Here is an 18698-nt window from a genome sequence, read left to right on the forward strand (position 1 = left end):
TGAAAATGTTCTTACAATGGATATGAAAACATAAGCAGCCTAGAGAATCAGTCTCACCATCTACTCCAGGCAACATGGAACTTTATGACTATGACGTAACCTTTACTCACATAACAATAGCTGATATTGAAAGCAAAATCAATAAATGCCAGACATAGCATTACAGCTTTGCCTGATTTCAATTACTTTTCAAACTAACTTTATGAGGTAGTTAAGTTTGTTTTCTCCATTTTACAATGAGAAAACTCAAAATGAAATAGACAGTTTGCCCGATGTGACATACAGTTAGTAAGTGGTGAAGACAGGACTGTAATCTAGACAATATGATTAGAAAGGGCTTAACCATGATATAAACCTAAAGTATATCATAGCGTTTGTTTGGCTTATTCTTAAATAATGATATATTATTTTAAAAAATTGGAATCAGGGGCGCCTGGGTGGCTCAGTCGCTAAGCGTCTGCCTTCGGCTCAGGTCATGGTCCCAGGGTCCTGGGATCGAGCCCCGCATCAGGCTCCCTGCTCAGTGGGAGGCCTGCTTCTCCCTCTCCCGCTCCCCCTGCTTGTGTTCCCTCTCACGCTGTGTCTCTCTCTGTCAAATAAATAAATAAAATCTTTAAAAAATAATAATAAATAAAAAAATTAAAAATTGGAATCAATAAATCCAAAGAGGAAAATTAAAATCACCCATAATTTCATTACCAAAAAGTGCTATAAATATTTTGGGGAATATAGTTTCCATGTGTTAGATGATGTATATGTTGTTTGTAACCAACTTTTCTAATAAGCAAGTTTTCTACCTAAGCAATACTTCTATGACATAATGGATGACATGCATATGTGTACTTTCTAAGAATCATATTTTACCCAATAAATTGCATATTAGTAGTGTTTCCAATTTTATTTGCTATTAAAACACTTCTATGAATATCTTTATCACTAAATCTTCAGACTCATTCTTAGACTCATGCTCATTCTTAGACTCATGCCTAATTATTTCCCCAATATTTTGGATATTTTTTATAACTAGAATCTTTTGCAACTACAGTTTTGTCCTCTACCAAGTTATGCCAATTTACAGTCACTGCCAATATGAAGTAACACTCATTTACCCCCGCATTAACCAAGTGTCATTTTAAAACAAAAAATCTGCCAGATTAATAAAACAAAAGTAACATTCCAATAATATTTTAATTTCATTTCATCAATAGATAATTTAGAACATTTTGTCATGTTTATTGGTCTTTCATATTTTGGTGAGCAGATGGCCAACTCTTTGTCCATTATTAAGTATTTGTTGTTTCCATTCATTTGCAATATTTCCTCATATTTAACAATGTCATTACTTTCCCATGTGTATTACATCTTTCCCATTTCATCCTTTGTACTAAGTTTGGTTGAGGTGTTTTTACCATGTGTAAATTTTCATGTTTCATGGTCAAATATCTCAATCCCCTTTTTTTTATGATTTATAGAGCTTTATTTTTCATGCTTGGAAGCCATTGCTACAAAAAGATTAAATATTCATCCTTTTCCTAAGGTTTCATGGTTTTATTTTTATGTTTAAAATATTAATCCATGTGAAAATTATTTTGTATAAGGTGAAATACATTTTTAAGGGGGGAGGGGCAGAGGGGGAGGGAAACAGAGAATCTTAAGTAGGCTCCACATGCAGCACAGAGCCAACGTGGGGCTCAGTCTCACAATCCTGAGATCATGACCTGAGCCGTAATCAAGAGTCGAATGCTTAACCACCTAAGCCACCCAGGTGCCCCTGAAATAGATATTTTATTTTCACCCCTAAATCATGAATCACTTTGATCCAACATTGTTCACTGAATTAACTATCCTTTGCCCACTAACTGGAGATGCCACTTTTATGAATTATATAACTATTACATATTTTAGGGTCTGATTCTGATTTTTCTGGTCTTTCCCTTTGATCATCTACATGGATTTTTTTACTGACTACTAGAAAAGACATCTCAAATAGCTTCTCATCAGAAAGTTTCTTGGTCACCCAGCTCCTTATTTTGAAGGAATTAGGAATTACAAATTCTTGATGATTAGACATTTTAAAAGAATGAGAAATATCAAAAATGAGAAACTCATTCACTGGTGCTCAACCATGTAGAATCTGAAAGGAATGACTTTAGTATTGAGATATTTCAAAAATATTTGCCTAAAATAAAAGAAATCCAAATAGATGAGATATTCAGGCCTATCATTTGGATCATCATATTGTTAGCACTTTTTTTTAAGTGCGTAGAGTGATCACATAATATAAAAATTATCCTGGGGACATATGTTAGAATTACCTCTGAAGAGATATATGAAATACATGAAAATGTTTTACTAAAGCCACTATGCTACTACCACCTCTACTAACAGGTAGATTACTGGCAGTGTTAAGTAAAAGAAATTAGACAAATGTGATCAGACTCACCTTGAGAAGTCAATTGACTATGGAACTCAAAGTTTTGAGATTTTTTTAAAGTGTAAGATTTTAATTGAAATCAAGGGGACAATATAAAAATGCACTTAAAATAGATCTTCTGATATATCCTTTTATTTTTTTAAATAAAACTTTCATAACAGAAGCAGCTATTAAAGTAATTGACTTGAACACCCTAGGCTGCAAAAAGTTTCCTGAGGGGTTCACTCTATGTAACAGAGAATACAATCACACTCTGGATCCCCCAGAAAATACAACTCCATAATAAGTGGCAATTGTTCATTAGAAATGATGTATTTCTCTTATTATCCATTTCAGTAGTGGGAAAACTATTAGAAAGTTTGACCAAGGTTAGACCCCAGACTGCCAGAGTTGTTTCAGGAAAAAGACAAGCAAAGAGAACGTTCATCTTTCAAGGGTACCCTATTTTGCAGCCACTTGAGAAATGTAACACCTGCTGCCCCCAAAGTTGTTCCCACCTGCTAAGGTTGTAAAACAGACAGATTGGTCAGCCCGCTTAGATTTCACAGGGCAAGTCTGGAGTAAATAAGCGATTCTACTTAGCTTTGAAAAAAAAAATCTATTGGAAGTGACAGAGTAGTTGATGAATAGAGATTATTTTGAAGTGTGCTGCAGAAATTGGCCTTGGTACAGGACTTTTTTAAAAGGACATTCTTCTGCTTTGTTGTTAGAATGTAGGAAAATTGTGCAATCTTGCCATAACCCCTTGATTCTTTTCCTCTGTTATGGAGATAGAACTTCCCAAGAAGGGAACCACATTCATGTGATTCACACCAAGGAAAGAAAAGTCAGCTGGTCCCCAGGGAAAATGATGTACTCTTCACTCTTCACCATAGTTTCCTTTCATTATTTAGGAAGCTGCCATTCATTAATGTGGCAATTTTATTCCTGTAAGAGAAGAGTTACTTCTTAATTTCCTGCCCTATGCATAGATTTACATTCACTGATCACTTCAAGGATAACAGTACCAATTTACCAAGACTCAAAAATCTGCCCAACTATATTCCTCTTCTTCAGGTATAGTGATGATAATCAAACTAGCAATAACATTTAAAAATTGCATGTAATATTAGTGTAGCCAGTCCCCATTCTAAAAACTTTATGCATATTATGCAAATATGCATTCAATTCCCATAAACCCCTATAAGACAAGTACTATTATTTCCATTTTACAGATGAAGAAACTGAAAAAAGATTAGGCAACCTGCCCAAGATCACAAAATAGAAAGTGCAAATGTATAGAATTCTCACACTTGCTAGAATATAGAATACTATTCCTCTCTAGAGAATAGAGAAAGCTTCTAAAATCTTTCTCAACCCCCTCCATGCCTTACAAAGAGTACATATTATATGATTCCACTTATATGAAGTATCCATAAAAAGCAAATATAGAGAGACAGAAATATATTAAGACAGAAAGTAGATGAGTTGTCACCCAGGGCTGTGGGTAGAAATGGAGAATGACTGTTTCTAAAATTAGATTATGATGATGATGAATATACAAACATTCATTGAACTATACACTTAAAACAGGCAAATCTTATGGTATGCAAGTTATATCTCAATAAAGCTTTTTAAAAAATATAAAAATCAGCACACTATCCCAACCACTCTACAGGAGAAGGCAACACAGTCGTTCTTCCCCAATTATGAAGCGATGTTCCTGAAAAATGTCATCATAGATGAAATAAAAGTGGAGCAATTTTGCACCTAATTCAGGTAAGCAGGGTACATGGAACAAAGTGTGACTGTGATGCAAGCATTCCCTTAGTACTATTTTGCATTCTCTAAATTAATAAACAATTGGGAAACATGTCAAAAAGAAAAAGTGTGCTGCATGTGTGCATAAAAGAGAATATCACTGCCATTTTATACAGCCTCTTTAAGGCAGTTATTATGGGTAATTTACCATTAATTTGTTACCACTCTCTGGTTCCTAGAAATTTCTTTCTCCCACTTTCTACATCAAGTTTGTAAATGTGTTTTGTGTTGCTTTAGGTAATATGCAAATAAAAAGGCATCTTTCTGTGTGTGGTTCTTCCTCTAAGTGTTCCAGCTCAAATGGCCAGTTAGTGATCTGTACTTCTAGAAGTTTAAGATGCTTGAACAAAGTCACCATAACATTGAATGGATAGCCACATGGCCAATAAAATGATTAAAAAGGTACTATCAATCCTTTCTGAACGACAAGTTCCTTTATGTCATATCATAGCATTGAAAGTTTTCCTTTTTAGCATTTGCCAACCACAGAAATGCAGTTTCAAGGATATGAAGTGTCCTGAGTCTTTTTCATCTTACTTTTTTCAGATATTCCACTGCCCTCTTCTCTGATTTATTGCATGCAACCCATACTTCCTTCATTATCAGTAATTTACCTCTTAGAGAATTTCAGTCAATGAGTTTAGGAAGTTTGTTTTTAATTTTTTTTTAGGAAGATTTTAATTTCCATCTCTGACTAATTCAATCATCTTTTACTAGAGAGAGAAATCTGAGTCAACATGCCTCCCTAGAAAATGTATTATACAATTTTTCTATCTTTTGCCAACTCCTGTTTCACATTGTCATGTTCTTTTATGATCCCCTCAATTAGGTTCACATCTAAGGCACCTAGGTAAGTGAGAAAGTATCTTATTTTAATGTTGTTTTACCAGGATTTTCACTACCTGCTTTAGTAAATCATTCTAGGATGAAAAATCTTTATGCTTATCTCACAACGAAATTAGCCCTGCCTGAAAGAATTTCAAAGACACTAGAGGAGTTTTTAAAGGCTGGAAGGCTAGAGATTAAAAACATAGAAGAGAGAGCGGACACCAAGGACAAGATGGCGTCAGTCGTACAAGTGAAGGAGAAGAAGCTCATGGATGTGCAACTAGGAGAGCTGCCCAGCTGGATACTGATGTGGGATTTCACCCCTAAGAGCATTGCTGGAGCGTTTCAAAGAGGTTACTACCGGTACTACAACAAGTATGTCAATGTGAAGAAAGGGGGCATCGCTGGGATTTCTATGGTGCTGGCAGCTTATGTGCTTTTCAACTACTGTCGTTGTTACAAGGAACTCAAGCACGAGCAGCTACGCAAGTACCACTGAAGAGGGCCCAGTGTGGAGGCACATTCGGCATTCCTGACCATGACCTTTGCCTGGCACCCTTGAATCCTTTCACATCCTAATCAGAATTAACATCCAATAAAAGATGACTGGTTTAAACACACACACACACACAGAAGACATTCCATGCAAATCACTAATATTCACATAAATAGAAGCAGGAAACCTGAGCTCCACTGAGGGAACAAACATAGTGTGCAGCTTAGCAACACAGCCTTGGGATCTAGAGTATCTCCACTCTGCCTCTTTCTTCTGCCACTAATGAGTTGTGTCATTTTTGGACAAAATTACTTATCTTTGCTATAACTTCCTTCCCTCATCTATAAAATGGACCTAAAAACAGTACCTGTAACTAAAAGATATTTTGTGAACATTAAATGGGTAAATACATATAAAGCATTTAAAATACCGTATGACATAATTGTTAGCTATTACTATCTTGTAAGTCATTGATTCTCAATCTGGGAAGGGAGGCATGTGTCTGAGTCACATGGCAAGCTCTGCACACTTTCCACCTATCTTTTCCCATTCCCAAGCGATATACTATGTGATAGGGAGCCTCAAAGACTTTTAAACAGGGAAGTGGCATGGTATTTGCCTTTTACAGAAATCTCTCTAGGGGCACTGTAGAGGGAGAGAGAAATGACATAAATCAGGAAGTCTGCTGCAAACATTCAGATAATTCTCTGAAAGGAAGCTGTAGCTACAGAAATAGAAAAAGACAAAATAGATAGAAGATAGATTTATCAAAGTAAAAAGGAACAGAGTTTAATCACCTGGTGAATGCAGAAGAGACAACACCCATGTTTCTTGCTCTAGGGACCAGAATGGATGGAGCTATCATTGTCCAAGAGGGAATGAGAGATGGAAAAGGATATGTAGCATCTGCTTTCTTCATAACTAGTAAACTAGTAAACAGGTACTCAGATGTACACTTGTTAGGAATAACTATAAAGCAGACTCAACAAAAGGGAATATTGCTTCTGTCTCTCTAAAGGAAATGTACATCTCTTCTGTACAGAACCCAAAATCTATCAGTTTCTCTTCTCCAAAATCAAAGGTATCTGTCCTGTGCCTCTCATTAATATCAAAACCCTAGCATTAGTAAATCTACCAGCCACAGACTCCTAAGGTTCTGACAGAGTCTTTTAGTTATTCAGCTGCTAAATAATGGCTCTGAGTTAATATTCTCAGTTGTTGTTTAAAACTGAAATTCAAGAGACAGCACAGGATGGAGGATGACACTGAAAATGTATATTCAGCCCAGACCCACTTTGTCCAGTTCTTTCCAGTGGAAGGATAATCTTTATGGGATGAAAGAGGAATCACAAATAAGTCCAGCAAAGATGTGGAAAAATAGGTCATTTCAGGACTTAAGTTGGGGAAAAGAATCAAGAAACAATGTATTTCCATGGGTCACATGTCATCCCACAATGTACAAGATCAATTCATACAGCAGGGTAGCAAGATCTGAAATTCCAAATAAGTCCAGGGGGCACTGGTACCTAGAAATTGTACATGATGCTTGGAGAAAATTGATGTAATGTGGCACATCGATGGAAGAGCCAACAAGGTTTTTATTTTAATGATAGAACTGAATTCTGAAATTAAGCACAGCGGGTAGGAAATGGATCTAGCACAGATGTCAAAAGCTATCATTGGCTTTTGTGATAAAACGTTTTTTTTTTTCCTTAAACCCAGGCCAGTGGCCTATGTAGGTCATTGATGTTGAGCAGGAAAAAACAAACATCACAAGTTGAGTGTCTTTCTGAGGAAATTTTGAAATAAGTTACTGACATTCAAGGATTCTTTTATTTTAGCAGATCTTTCATTATCAAATAGAAGTAACGGAGATATAGTATTTTCTTTCTAATACATTTTACTGCAGAATATACAAAGTAAGTAGTTGAAACTAAACAAAACAAATAAATTGACACCAGGATCCTAGCCAGTGTCTGACATCAGGCACAACTTGCATGGCCAAGAAGATAGCCGTGATTTTGTATTAGTTCTTGTTTATCACACAATTTGAATAATCTTTCTTCTTGTATGTAAACTGTTTCCCCAGAAATGGCTTTTTCTCTCCTATTTTCCAGCTTTTTACACAAGAAATGTTAGAGCTATTTAATAATGGGTTTTTCATTTCTTTTTGAATTCTTTGTTTATCTTAGGCACTGCAATCTCATATTGAACACTGAATGTCAAATTCTTCAGGCATTTATCATTATTTTAAAAGAGGGAATCAGCAAAGTTGAAGTTTTGTCTTTTCATCAGAACGATATTCAGTCACAGAAAATCCATGCATTATTCCTCTTCTTAAGACTACACTTGAGTTTTCATTACTAGTGAAAGCATTTACCTATGTGGTATAATTCAAAGGACACCAGTGAGCCTTTTTGTCCCCCAAACCTTCCAAATAACCAGTAAAACACTGAGCCACTTCACAATTAGGTTTTCTGTACTTTAAGTCCTTGAAAGGTCTCTAATGCAATCTGTTAAATGTAAGTAACCCTGGGAAAGGCAGTAATATTAAAGCAGTTATTTTTCATACTTTTTGTATAAGTCATTGTAATTGCTCCTTGAATTAAATCATACATAGAAATGCAATATATAAATAAGATGGAACAAATAGGATTAGAAACTTGTCCATATTTCTGTCCTTGCCTCTCGACCCAAATTCACACGGCCCCTGAGGCATTGCTATTTCAATGATTCCTGAGAGCAAATTTGAAAACTATTAAGTCAGAGAGGTAGACAGGAACAAGATCATGCTATGAGAAAGTTGGTTTCTTTTTGTAGTTATGTATATTCATGTGATCACATCATTACTAACTTTATTCAACAATGAACAAATCTTATTTATGTACCAAGCATTATGCCAAGTAATGAGTATACAATAATAAAAAGATACATCTTCTGTTCTCGGGAGCTTACAGATCAAAATAGAGAATTCAGAAATAACCTCACACATGTAGGGTCAATTGATTTCTGACAAAGGGACAAAGAAAATTCAGTGGAAAAAGGATGATCTTTTAAATAAGTAGTGTTGGAATAATTGAATATCTGTCTGAGAAAAAAAAAAAAGAAAATTGATAGATATCAAAAACTAACTCAAAATGGATCACAGATTTAAATGTATAACCAAAACTTTCCAGAAGAAAATTTAGAAGGAAATTTCTGTGATCTTTACTTAGGCAAAGAGTTTTAAACATAACACTCAAATTACCATCCGTTAAAAAATAATTAATTGCACTTCAACAAAATTAAGTACTTCTGTTCTTCAAAAAATACTGTTAGAATAAAATACAAGTCACAGCCTAAGCCTGCTTAAAAATATTCACAAATCATATACCCAATAAAGGATGCATATCCAGAACATACACATATAAAGGACTCTCAAAAGTCAACAATAACAAAACAAATGAAATAAAATAAAAATTGGGCAAAATATTTTAAAAATATTTTATCAAAGAAGATGTAAGACTGATAATAAGCAGATTTAAAAGCAACTCAACATGTCTAGTCATTAGGCTTTAATGCAAATTAAAATTTCAATGAGATATCTCCACACACCTATTCAAATATCTAAAGACTAAAAGACTGACCATAATTAGAGTAGATGAAAATGTGGAACAACTGAAATTCTCATACACTGATGGTGGGAATAAAAAAATGGTAAGACCATTTTCTTTGTGTGTGTGTGTGTGTGTGTGTGGTCTAAGATCATTTTATTGAGGGGCAAGAGGCAGGGAGAGATGGGGGGCAACTACAACCCCCCCAGGGGAAACAAACCTCTTCCCCTCCCCACTCCCCAGAAAAATGAACTTTCAAAAACAACTGACAACTTTACTTTTTTTAAGTTAAATACATACTACCTTATGATCCAGTTACTCAAATCTTAGGTACCCATCCAAATTAAATAAAAACATACATCATAAAGTCTCACTAAGCAACAGGTGTAAGTTCTAGAGATCAGCTGTACAATATTGTCACTATACTTAACAATACTGTATTGTACACTTAAAAATTTGTTAGAAGAGTAGATGTTAATCATTCTTACCACAATAAAATAATTTCTCAAATTCATACGTGAATGTTTATTAGCTGCTTTATTTTTAGTAGCCAATATTTACAAACAACCATCAAGTAAATGGCTACACAAGCTGTGATATTTCATATAATAAAATATAAAGAAATAAACTACTGATTCACATAACAATACTGATAAATCTCAAGATAGACACTGAGTGAAAAAAGCCAGAAAACCAATACATATTTTATGATCTCATTACTAAAAAATTCTATAAAATTAAATCTAAAGTGACAGAAAGCAGACCATTGGTTGCCTGGGGTGGAGGGAAGGTGCAGGATAGAGGGGTTACAAAGGGATAGAAGGGCCATTTGAAAGTGGTAGATATGTTCATTATCTTCATTGAGGTAATGGACTCATGGATATAGACATATGTCAAACTTCTCAAATTACTCTTTTCAAATGTATGCATTTTATTATATATCTATTATACCTCAATGCAACTGTCAAAAAATTCCAAATGTATCAAAAATCCAAATACTAAATATAAAACTAAAAAATAAAATTTATTTATTTTTTATTTTATTTATTTATTTTTAAAGATTTTATTTATTTATTTGTCAGAGAAGAGAGAGTGGAGAGCACAAGCAGGGAGAACGACAGGCAGAGGGAGAAGCAGGCTCCCCGCTGAGCAAGGAGCCCGATGCGGGACTCGATCCCAGGACCCTGAGATCATGACCTGAGCTGAAGGCAGACACTTAACCAGCTGAGCCACCCAGGCGTCCCCTAAAAAAGAAAATTTAAAACCAAATGATTAAAAGGAAAAATTACATATTACATAAGTAAGTTTAGAGAATTCTGTGGCTGCATAAAGGTGACATGCACCCTTTCTTGTGGGTTCATGGAAACCTATTTTAGCTACACCAAGTATGGACATTCCAGGCTGAAAAAGCAGTATGTCCTTATATAGTAGACGCTCCAATTGAGTTAATATAGCAAAGCTAGCTAAAATAGGACAAAGAAACATCAACGAACAAAAACTTAAGTACTTTTCTTGCCATCATGCTTCTCTGACATTGTGAACCCTGATTTCCAGGACAACTAGATGCCAATGAGGCAAAAATATAATCTCAAAGAATTTGATAAAACACAACTAAGCTCAACAGAAAAGAGCCCATGTGCATAGGATGTTCAGATGCAAATTCTACTGGCTAAAACTATCTCACCGCACCACACTTTGGCTTTTGCACTATTTTTACACTTGCCCTCTTTTGAAGAAGGGGGAAGGGGAGGGTTAGAAAATGCCTAACGAAGGCTATCAGAGGATACCAGAAAGTACTCTCAAGGTCTGATGCATAGAATTATAGATATAGATAGATCTATAGATCTATTTATAGTTATTTATATAATTATAAATATATATATATAACTATATATAAAACTATATAGCAATATAAGTTCTAATCTTTTCTCCTGGTTCAAGCCTTCTATGGCAAATGTTCCTCATTCTGGAGAACCTTGCTCTGTATTTGTTTGAGTCAGAATGAGATCCCCTGAGTTGGTCAGAAACACCAGAAGTGCTTATTTGTTCTTTGGGTGTTCAGTTTGATAAGTTCTTTATAGATTTTGGATACTAGCCCTTTATCTGATATATCATTTGCAGAAGTGCTTATTTTTAAAGGTTGGTTGAGGCCTCATCCCTGGACTTCAGAAACAATGTTCTACACCTTGGAAATGCAAGCTGGTGCAGCCACTCTGGAAAACAGTATGGAGGTTCCTCAAAAAGTTGAAAATAGTACTACCCTATGACCCAGCAATTGCACTACTGGGTATTTATCCCAAAGATACAAATGTAGGGATCTGAAGGGGTATGTGCACCCCAATGTTTATAGCAGCAATGTCCACAATAACCAAACTATGGGAAGAGACAAGATGTCCATCAACAGATGAATGGATAAAGAAGATGTGGTGTATATATACAATGGAATATTATGCAGCCATCAAAAGGAATGAAATCTTGCCATTTGGAATGACGTGGATGGAACTGGAGGGTATTATGCTGAGCAAAATAAGTCAATCAGAGAAAGACATGTATCATATGATCTCACTGATATGAGCAATTCTTAATCTCAGGAAACAAACTGAAGGTTGCTGGAGTGGTGGGGTGGGAGAGATGGGGTAGCTGGGTGATAGACATTGGGAAGGGTATGTGCTATGGTGAGTGCTGTGAATTTTGTAAGACTGATGAATCACAGACCTGTACCTCTGAAACAAATAATACATTTTTTGTTAAAAAAGAAGGATAGTAGGAAGGGAAAAATGAAGGGGGGGAAATTGGAGGGGGAGGCGATCCATGAGAGACTATGGACTCTGAGAAACTGAGGGTTCTAGAGGGGAGGGGGGGATGGGTTAGCCTGGTGATGGGTATTAAAGAGGGCACGTACTGAATGGAGCACTGGGTGTTATATGCAAATAATGAATCATGGAACACTACATCAAAAACTAATGATGTAATGTATAGTGACTAACATAACATAATAAAATAAAATTTAAAAAAAAAGAATGTTCTACCCCTGCCTTTAAAACAAAATCAATTTTAATTACTGTTATTTTTATTAACAAACAAATCAAAGTGGATGTGAAGGGGGAAAAAAGTCTTTATTCCAGATTTCAAATGTAGCTTGAACTCTCTCTTTTTACAAGCCACAATGGCACTGGTAACAACAACAACAAAAAAAAGAGCTTCCTTGGGAATGTGGATGAGCAGGTGAGAACATAGCTTCTTAGAGAAAATTAACTGGCTCCCCAAAATGTCAAATTTGGATTACTAGGAGATGAGTAGAAGCAGGTGGGTCTTATCAAATATGAAGCCCATGTAAAATACATGATGGCAGCTACCAAAGTCATAATGAGTTTCACTGTTACTGCCCACAAATCCTTGTACATATGCAAACACCCGTTGCTAACTCTTTAGAAGAGCAAATATTTGCGAAGCAAGGCTTATGCAAACTAGAAACTAATTACCAATGTTTGTTTCCAGCCAATTTTTACAAATTAAAATTCTAGCTCAGCCAAGAGAGTGTCTTTTAAAATAAACTGGATTATCAATATTTATAAATGATTAATCATTAGAAATGATATTGCATGCTCAAACTGTGACCCATCTAACTTTCGTCCCATTGTACAAAATGTATATGTTTCATGAAACATTCTTGCAAAGTAGCCACAAATGTCTTTAACTCTAGGAACATCCCTAACTCTAATAAATGAACATGTATTTAAGTATTTTATATGTGTCAAAAACATAAAACGTGGGTTCTCCTATTTAGCCTATATCACCATGACATTTCCATCAATTGCAACCATAGTAATAATTACCACTTATTACCACCAGTGTAATGTATAATCCCTAACTTTCCATTTTCAATGCATGAGCTTGGCAGTATCGCAGAAGAAAAATTCTGTGGTAGTATAGTTAGAGATAATTCCATACTTTCTAGTGAAATGGAGTGTACCAAAGAAGAAAGAAAGAGTAGAGGAAAGGGGAAAATGGAGGAGACACTGAGCATATAATTAATCATTCACTTAATTCATTATGTGCCCTGGTTTGCATTTAAGGAAGAAAAATGGAATTTACTGGTTGCTCTTTTTGTGCCTAATATTGTCAAACAAGTTCACATTTTCTAATTTAATTTTCAAAACAATACATGATGAGGGGGATAAAAAAGATGGGGTAGATGGGTCTAAAACTTGTCCAAGGTTATGAAGGTGTTCTCCACGCCAGTGTTCAAAATCTCTTTTGATTTCAAAACCAGTAATATTCCCCTCCCTCCTTTTGACTCTCATTGAACCATATAAATTTTAGGCTTTAACTCATTTCCCCATATGGCATTTTGTCTTACCGATGTCACTTTTAACCCTAAAATTTCAAAAATATGTCTTCTGACTTAAAGGAATTAATTAGAACCTGCTAGGGATTCTAAGGAAATAGAAGAATGCTGTATAAAAAACAAATAAATACAATCTGAAGACTGTATTTCAACCTCCCAGAAAAACCAGACTGCACTCTGTAGTAAAGTTTGTTCGACATTAAAAAGTAGGCACTATTGAAAAAGTTTAATGCAGAACACGGTAGAAAAGATGCCCATTGCAAGTCCTTCACGGCTCACCATAAATGTGAACAGCGAAGTGCTATCCATTTTAAAATCAATCAAGGTGATGCAACACTTAAAACGCAATTGATTTTGGCTAATTTGCAAGTAGAAAGGTTTGGAACTTGAATAATTTCTTTCCCACTTTACCTGGTTCAACAGCCTAGTCAATGAATTGCCTAATTACTAGTCTTGTTTGTTTATTTATTTATTTACTTTAGATAATTCAACTTTTTATTTATTTCCAACTGCCCCTGGGTACATGAAAGAGACGGCAAGCCAAAATTTGCAAAAAAAAACCCACTAGTCAGGGTGAGCAAGAAGAGGAAAAGCCTCCAATACACGAACTACAATTTCCAAACCGTGCGTTTGAAATTTGTAAAAAGTGGAAAACAATTAAGAGACTCCATTTCAGCCTCCTATTAGTGATTAGGTTGAAAAACAATGAAAAGAAATAGGAAGAAAAGCACTGCAAATTCCATTAGGAACAGATTAGAATGATGTTAAATTACTCTTTCTGCCTGCCTTCTCTGGTCAGGCAGCCTAAAGAGCTTACCACCTTTCTGAGGAATCAACATGCCACCTGGGTGTCCTTTTAAATAAGCATTTATAGTATTTTTTCCAAAAGCTTTTATACATACAATGGTGTATTTGAATGATATGATAAGGAGCCTATATTCTCCAAGCACTTGAGGTCCCCTTCATACCTTTCTCCAAAGGGACCCCTGCAAGAGGGGAGGCAGCAACATTCTAAAATCTGTCAAAAGTAATCAACCTGGATAAATATTCCCAAACACCCAGCCAAAGGGTGTTGCATCCTTCCTACATATGCATACCTGTGTATGCAGATGAGAGAAATATACAAATACCTAGTTAAAACTATATGCGTGCATGCACACTGCAAATATAAACATTTGCAGATTTGAATATTTGTCTCAGCTAGGAAAATGAGAACTCAGTAAAACTTCTTCAGCAAAATAAGTGGTTCAAAATATCTGCTGTTTTCAGAAATGCCTAATTAATCGGGTATCTTTTTTTCCCCCCAAATTGTATATTATGCAAAATAATTGCCCTACTTTCCTTTGATAAAATTATTGGTTTATCTCAATACAGTTAATTTAAAATCTGCTTGTGGTAGGGGAGTCTGCACCTTACTTTTCAATTTAATAAGGTTTTACTGAATATTCACACAATTATTAAAATATTTTTGTAGAGTTATACTTAGTGCCATTATAGCTGAAGTTCTAACAGCATTTAAATGCTTTTCTTATAGAAATTTAAAAACCTGGTGAATTGTTCACAATTTCCATGCTGAAAGCCTGCTTGTCAAACTGAAATAGCAACACAATGCAAGCCATTTTGTGACTCAGTTCTTGATTGCAGACAGCTGAGATTCAATAGCTGGAGGGGGAATTAAGGACACCATCCAGACGTCTGTAATAATTCCTCTACTTTTTTCCCCCTCACTTGAATGCCGCATCAGTGCGTCTGCCTATTTCTTGTCTCTATAATTAAACAGGACAGTGGCACTGATACACATCTTGATCATAAAAAACTTACCCATTCACTAAAAGACTAATGAACATACCAGCAGAGTTATCTGGTCTGGAAACTTTGCTTATTGTAATTCCCGGGGCCCTGGTTCTGATATTTACAAATGACCCACTAAAGCCAATGCAGCTGATCATGGCAACCTCAAAGTTATCTTGGTGACATAGAGCACCCTCACCATGAGGGGAGAAGCAGAGAATATCAGAACCAGTAAAGCCTTCTCCACAGCCTGGACTGGACTTCTCTGAGACTCACATCACTTACGAATATATACACGTGCACACACACACACACATTCATACATTTATGCATATGCAATTCTTTGAGATGAATCAAATAATTGTACCTTAATATAGATGGCCCATTTCTGCAGCACTTGGCTGTGTTTTCTGAAAGGTAAATAGCAGACTAAATGACATGGTCTGCAACATAGCTGAATTCATAGTAGATGAAAGAGTTACAGGATTGTCTTGGGTCTTAAAACAATTAAACTTTCACCCAAATACATACAAACACTCAAAAACACCACACACCTGCCAGCATGTGAAGGCACTCTGCCAAGACTCCAGTTTTGCTCACAGCAATCACCCTGGCACCCTAAACCATACTCAATCAGTTTTCATTCTGATCAACACTGCCCAACACTGATTTGTGACTCTTAACTGGAGCCCACTGAAGCCAGCATTTGATTAGGTCTATTTTTAGCATTCCAGCCAAGACATTTTTGCTTTGTCCATCTGGCTTTCAATGCCCAGGGCAATCTCCTGCTCTGAGGATCCCAACCCCATTCCAAGCCCCTGACTCTGGGAGCAAACACAGATAACGCTTAGTTCATGTTGTTTTCAGGTTCAACCACAAACAAAAAATTCTGAGGCTTCTATAAGATGCTCCCAGTGTCTTGTTCCACTGTGTCCCAGGTCCTTGTTCTGCTCAGTAACTCTTCCCAAGCTACCATTCAGTACATTAGTAGAATTTGAATCCCTGTCCTCAAGCCAGATCCTGTTGCCTAACTATGTAGGACACACAGAAGCATGCAATCATGGTCTCATATCTGCAGGGGTCATGCTGATTGGCTCATGTGCAGAATCAAGGTACAGAATGATTACTGAATAATTCTAGTTTTTCATGAAATCACCTCATGCTATTTTGTCATTTCTCAAATGCTCCAATCCTGCCCAACTGCGGGTGTGGAAGATTTTCCATGAAAACCATCAGCCACAGCTAATCTAATACCTGACAAGGAATTAGTAGTCCATCCACAATAGCAGTGAGTTTGAACTTTAGCACTCCAACAATTTGGGGTATGGACTAGATGAATTTCTAGACCTTCTAAGCATTCAATTGGAATTAGAACTTCCCTGAGCCTTGTGCCTCTCACAATTAGGTTGATCTATAACATACCCATACCAAAAACTCATCCCTTTGGGAAGGATACAACTCTGCTTCCATTAACAGATCAGTGCCTCTACTCACAGCACATCCTGACTTTATTATAAAGTCTGTTACTGAAATTCCAGCACTACTCATGACCAAGGTCACATGGGCCACTCATTCTTTATTGAAGGGTCAGAGATACAGCAATAAACAAAGCAGGACACATCTCTTCCCTCATAGAATTGCTCACATGTAGAGAAGGAAGAAAATAAAATAAAACTTTAGAAAATAAAGTAAATATATAAGGCCAGGGGGTAATGAATGTTATGAAGAAATACAAAATTAAGGAAAGAGAACAGTGACACTATTTTAACTTACACCGTGGGGATGTAACACTTCATCTCAGGCTTGAGTGAAATGAGAATGCAAATATCTGGAAAATTGTTCTAGGAAGAGAGATCCATAATGAACAAAGGCCCAAAGATACTTGAGCCACACGGGAGCAGTGCCATCAAAAATTCCTCTTATTTCTGTATCATTTAGGACCATGTGCTACTTAGAATCCAAACAATTGGTTTGAACAAAACTTCCTTTAAATTTTTTTAAAAATAGTTTCGCCTTTCTTTACTTTCCATGTCATGCTCTAGTTCAGTTCTTCATAACATCTTACCCAGAACCATTTCAGGGATTCATAACTGGACTCCAAAACCCCCAGCGCCTCTTTGATCCAGCTCATCCTGCTGTTGCCAAAATTATCTTAAAAAGCAAAGATGGTGGCAAGGCACTCTCTCTTGAGAACACAATGTGACTCCTGAATTCTGGCCTTAAAGCTCTCCAAAATTTGGCACTTGCCTCCCTTTGCAGACTAACTTACCAAAGTATATTTTACTATGTCCACTTGCCTTAGCCAGGACTGTATTTCCAAGAATCCCCTTCTTCTGAATGCTTCCAAGTTAAGTTTGCCACAAGAGAAATCTGCGCATGATTTGGAAGACACATGGAAATATTGTTCCTCTCCAAAAGTCACTGTAGTAGAATATGAGAAGAAACAAGCACAGAAGTGCTGGCAAGTTCCAGCTTGTCCTCATCTCCCTGTTCAACATACAGCTCTTCTTCCCAACAGCCAGTTCTGCTTATGGGACCTCAGGACCCCTGCTGTGTGCAGAGGCACCAGACTTCAGCAGCTCTCCTTGCCTGTCTTGCTCCATCAGCTGGAGAGACCAGCCTTCCCAGATCCCTTTGCAAGTTTCTATCTGTCCATCCACATCAACGCTTCAGACATCTTGGGGACTAACTTTTCTGTAATTCTCTACAACTCCTCCTTTCAAAAGACCCTTACTTCCCCAGAGTCTCTTGATTGTGTAAGGTCTTATTCTTATCATAAAGTCCATATTCCACAAAACCCATAGTGATTCTGCCTCCTTTATTGAACCCAGACCCACTTTATCTGTCTCTCCCTCTCCCTCCTTCTCTCTCTCTCTCACACATTTACTTCCAGAGCACTTCTATGTTTACCTCTACTAAGTACATACTATTTCACAGTCTTAAGAAAGGGTTAACTTTTTTAGCTTTTGATTTGTTTTTTTCTTATGACTTGATTATAGAAATCCACAGTCATGAGAACACAATCCAAAACCACTTGCCTAGTGTGCATACAGTCTGTTCTGCTCCCATGTGTGTTTCTCTAACACTGATTACCTTATACACGATCAGGACTTTGGAAATAATGGGAGCTTACATGCAGGTTTTTCTAGAAAAAGGGAGCTAGAATAGCCAGAGTAGAATTAGAACTTTCATCAGGAAAGGAAAAAGCCCTCAGCTCAGCTGCTACACTCACGGCTGTACTTTAAGTAAAACCAAGTACCTGCATGAGGGGCTCTTTTCCCAGAGAGGCTCGCTGCCAGCTTTGTACAGCTTTCAGCTCGTGGCCCATTTCTCTCCCTCCCATGACCCCTCAATGGCAGCCCCACCGGCTCAGAGCTCAAGCTGGTCTGCATCATCTCAGTGCCCACA

At 36.5% G+C, this 18698-nt stretch overlaps 1 protein-coding gene and 1 pseudogene across 1 annotated transcript; one reads left to right on the forward strand and one right to left on the reverse strand.

The window, feature by feature from the left end:
* LOC118017332 overlaps positions 1-18698 on the reverse strand; it is a 231248-nt pseudogene that overhangs the window by 157396 nt on the left and 55154 nt on the right.
* LOC118017333 (ATP synthase subunit f, mitochondrial-like) lies at positions 5295-5622 on the forward strand. The gene has a single exon (XM_035015150.1). The coding sequence runs from the start codon at positions 5295-5297 to the stop codon at positions 5559-5561; it is 267 nt and encodes an 88-aa protein (XP_034871041.1). The 3' UTR covers positions 5562-5622.

This window comes from Mirounga leonina, unplaced genomic scaffold, assembly GCF_011800145.1.
Source record: "Mirounga leonina isolate KUSES-001 unplaced genomic scaffold, KU_Mleo_1.0 Mir_169, whole genome shotgun sequence".
Classification (NCBI taxonomy): domain Eukaryota; kingdom Metazoa; phylum Chordata; class Mammalia; order Carnivora; family Phocidae; genus Mirounga; species Mirounga leonina.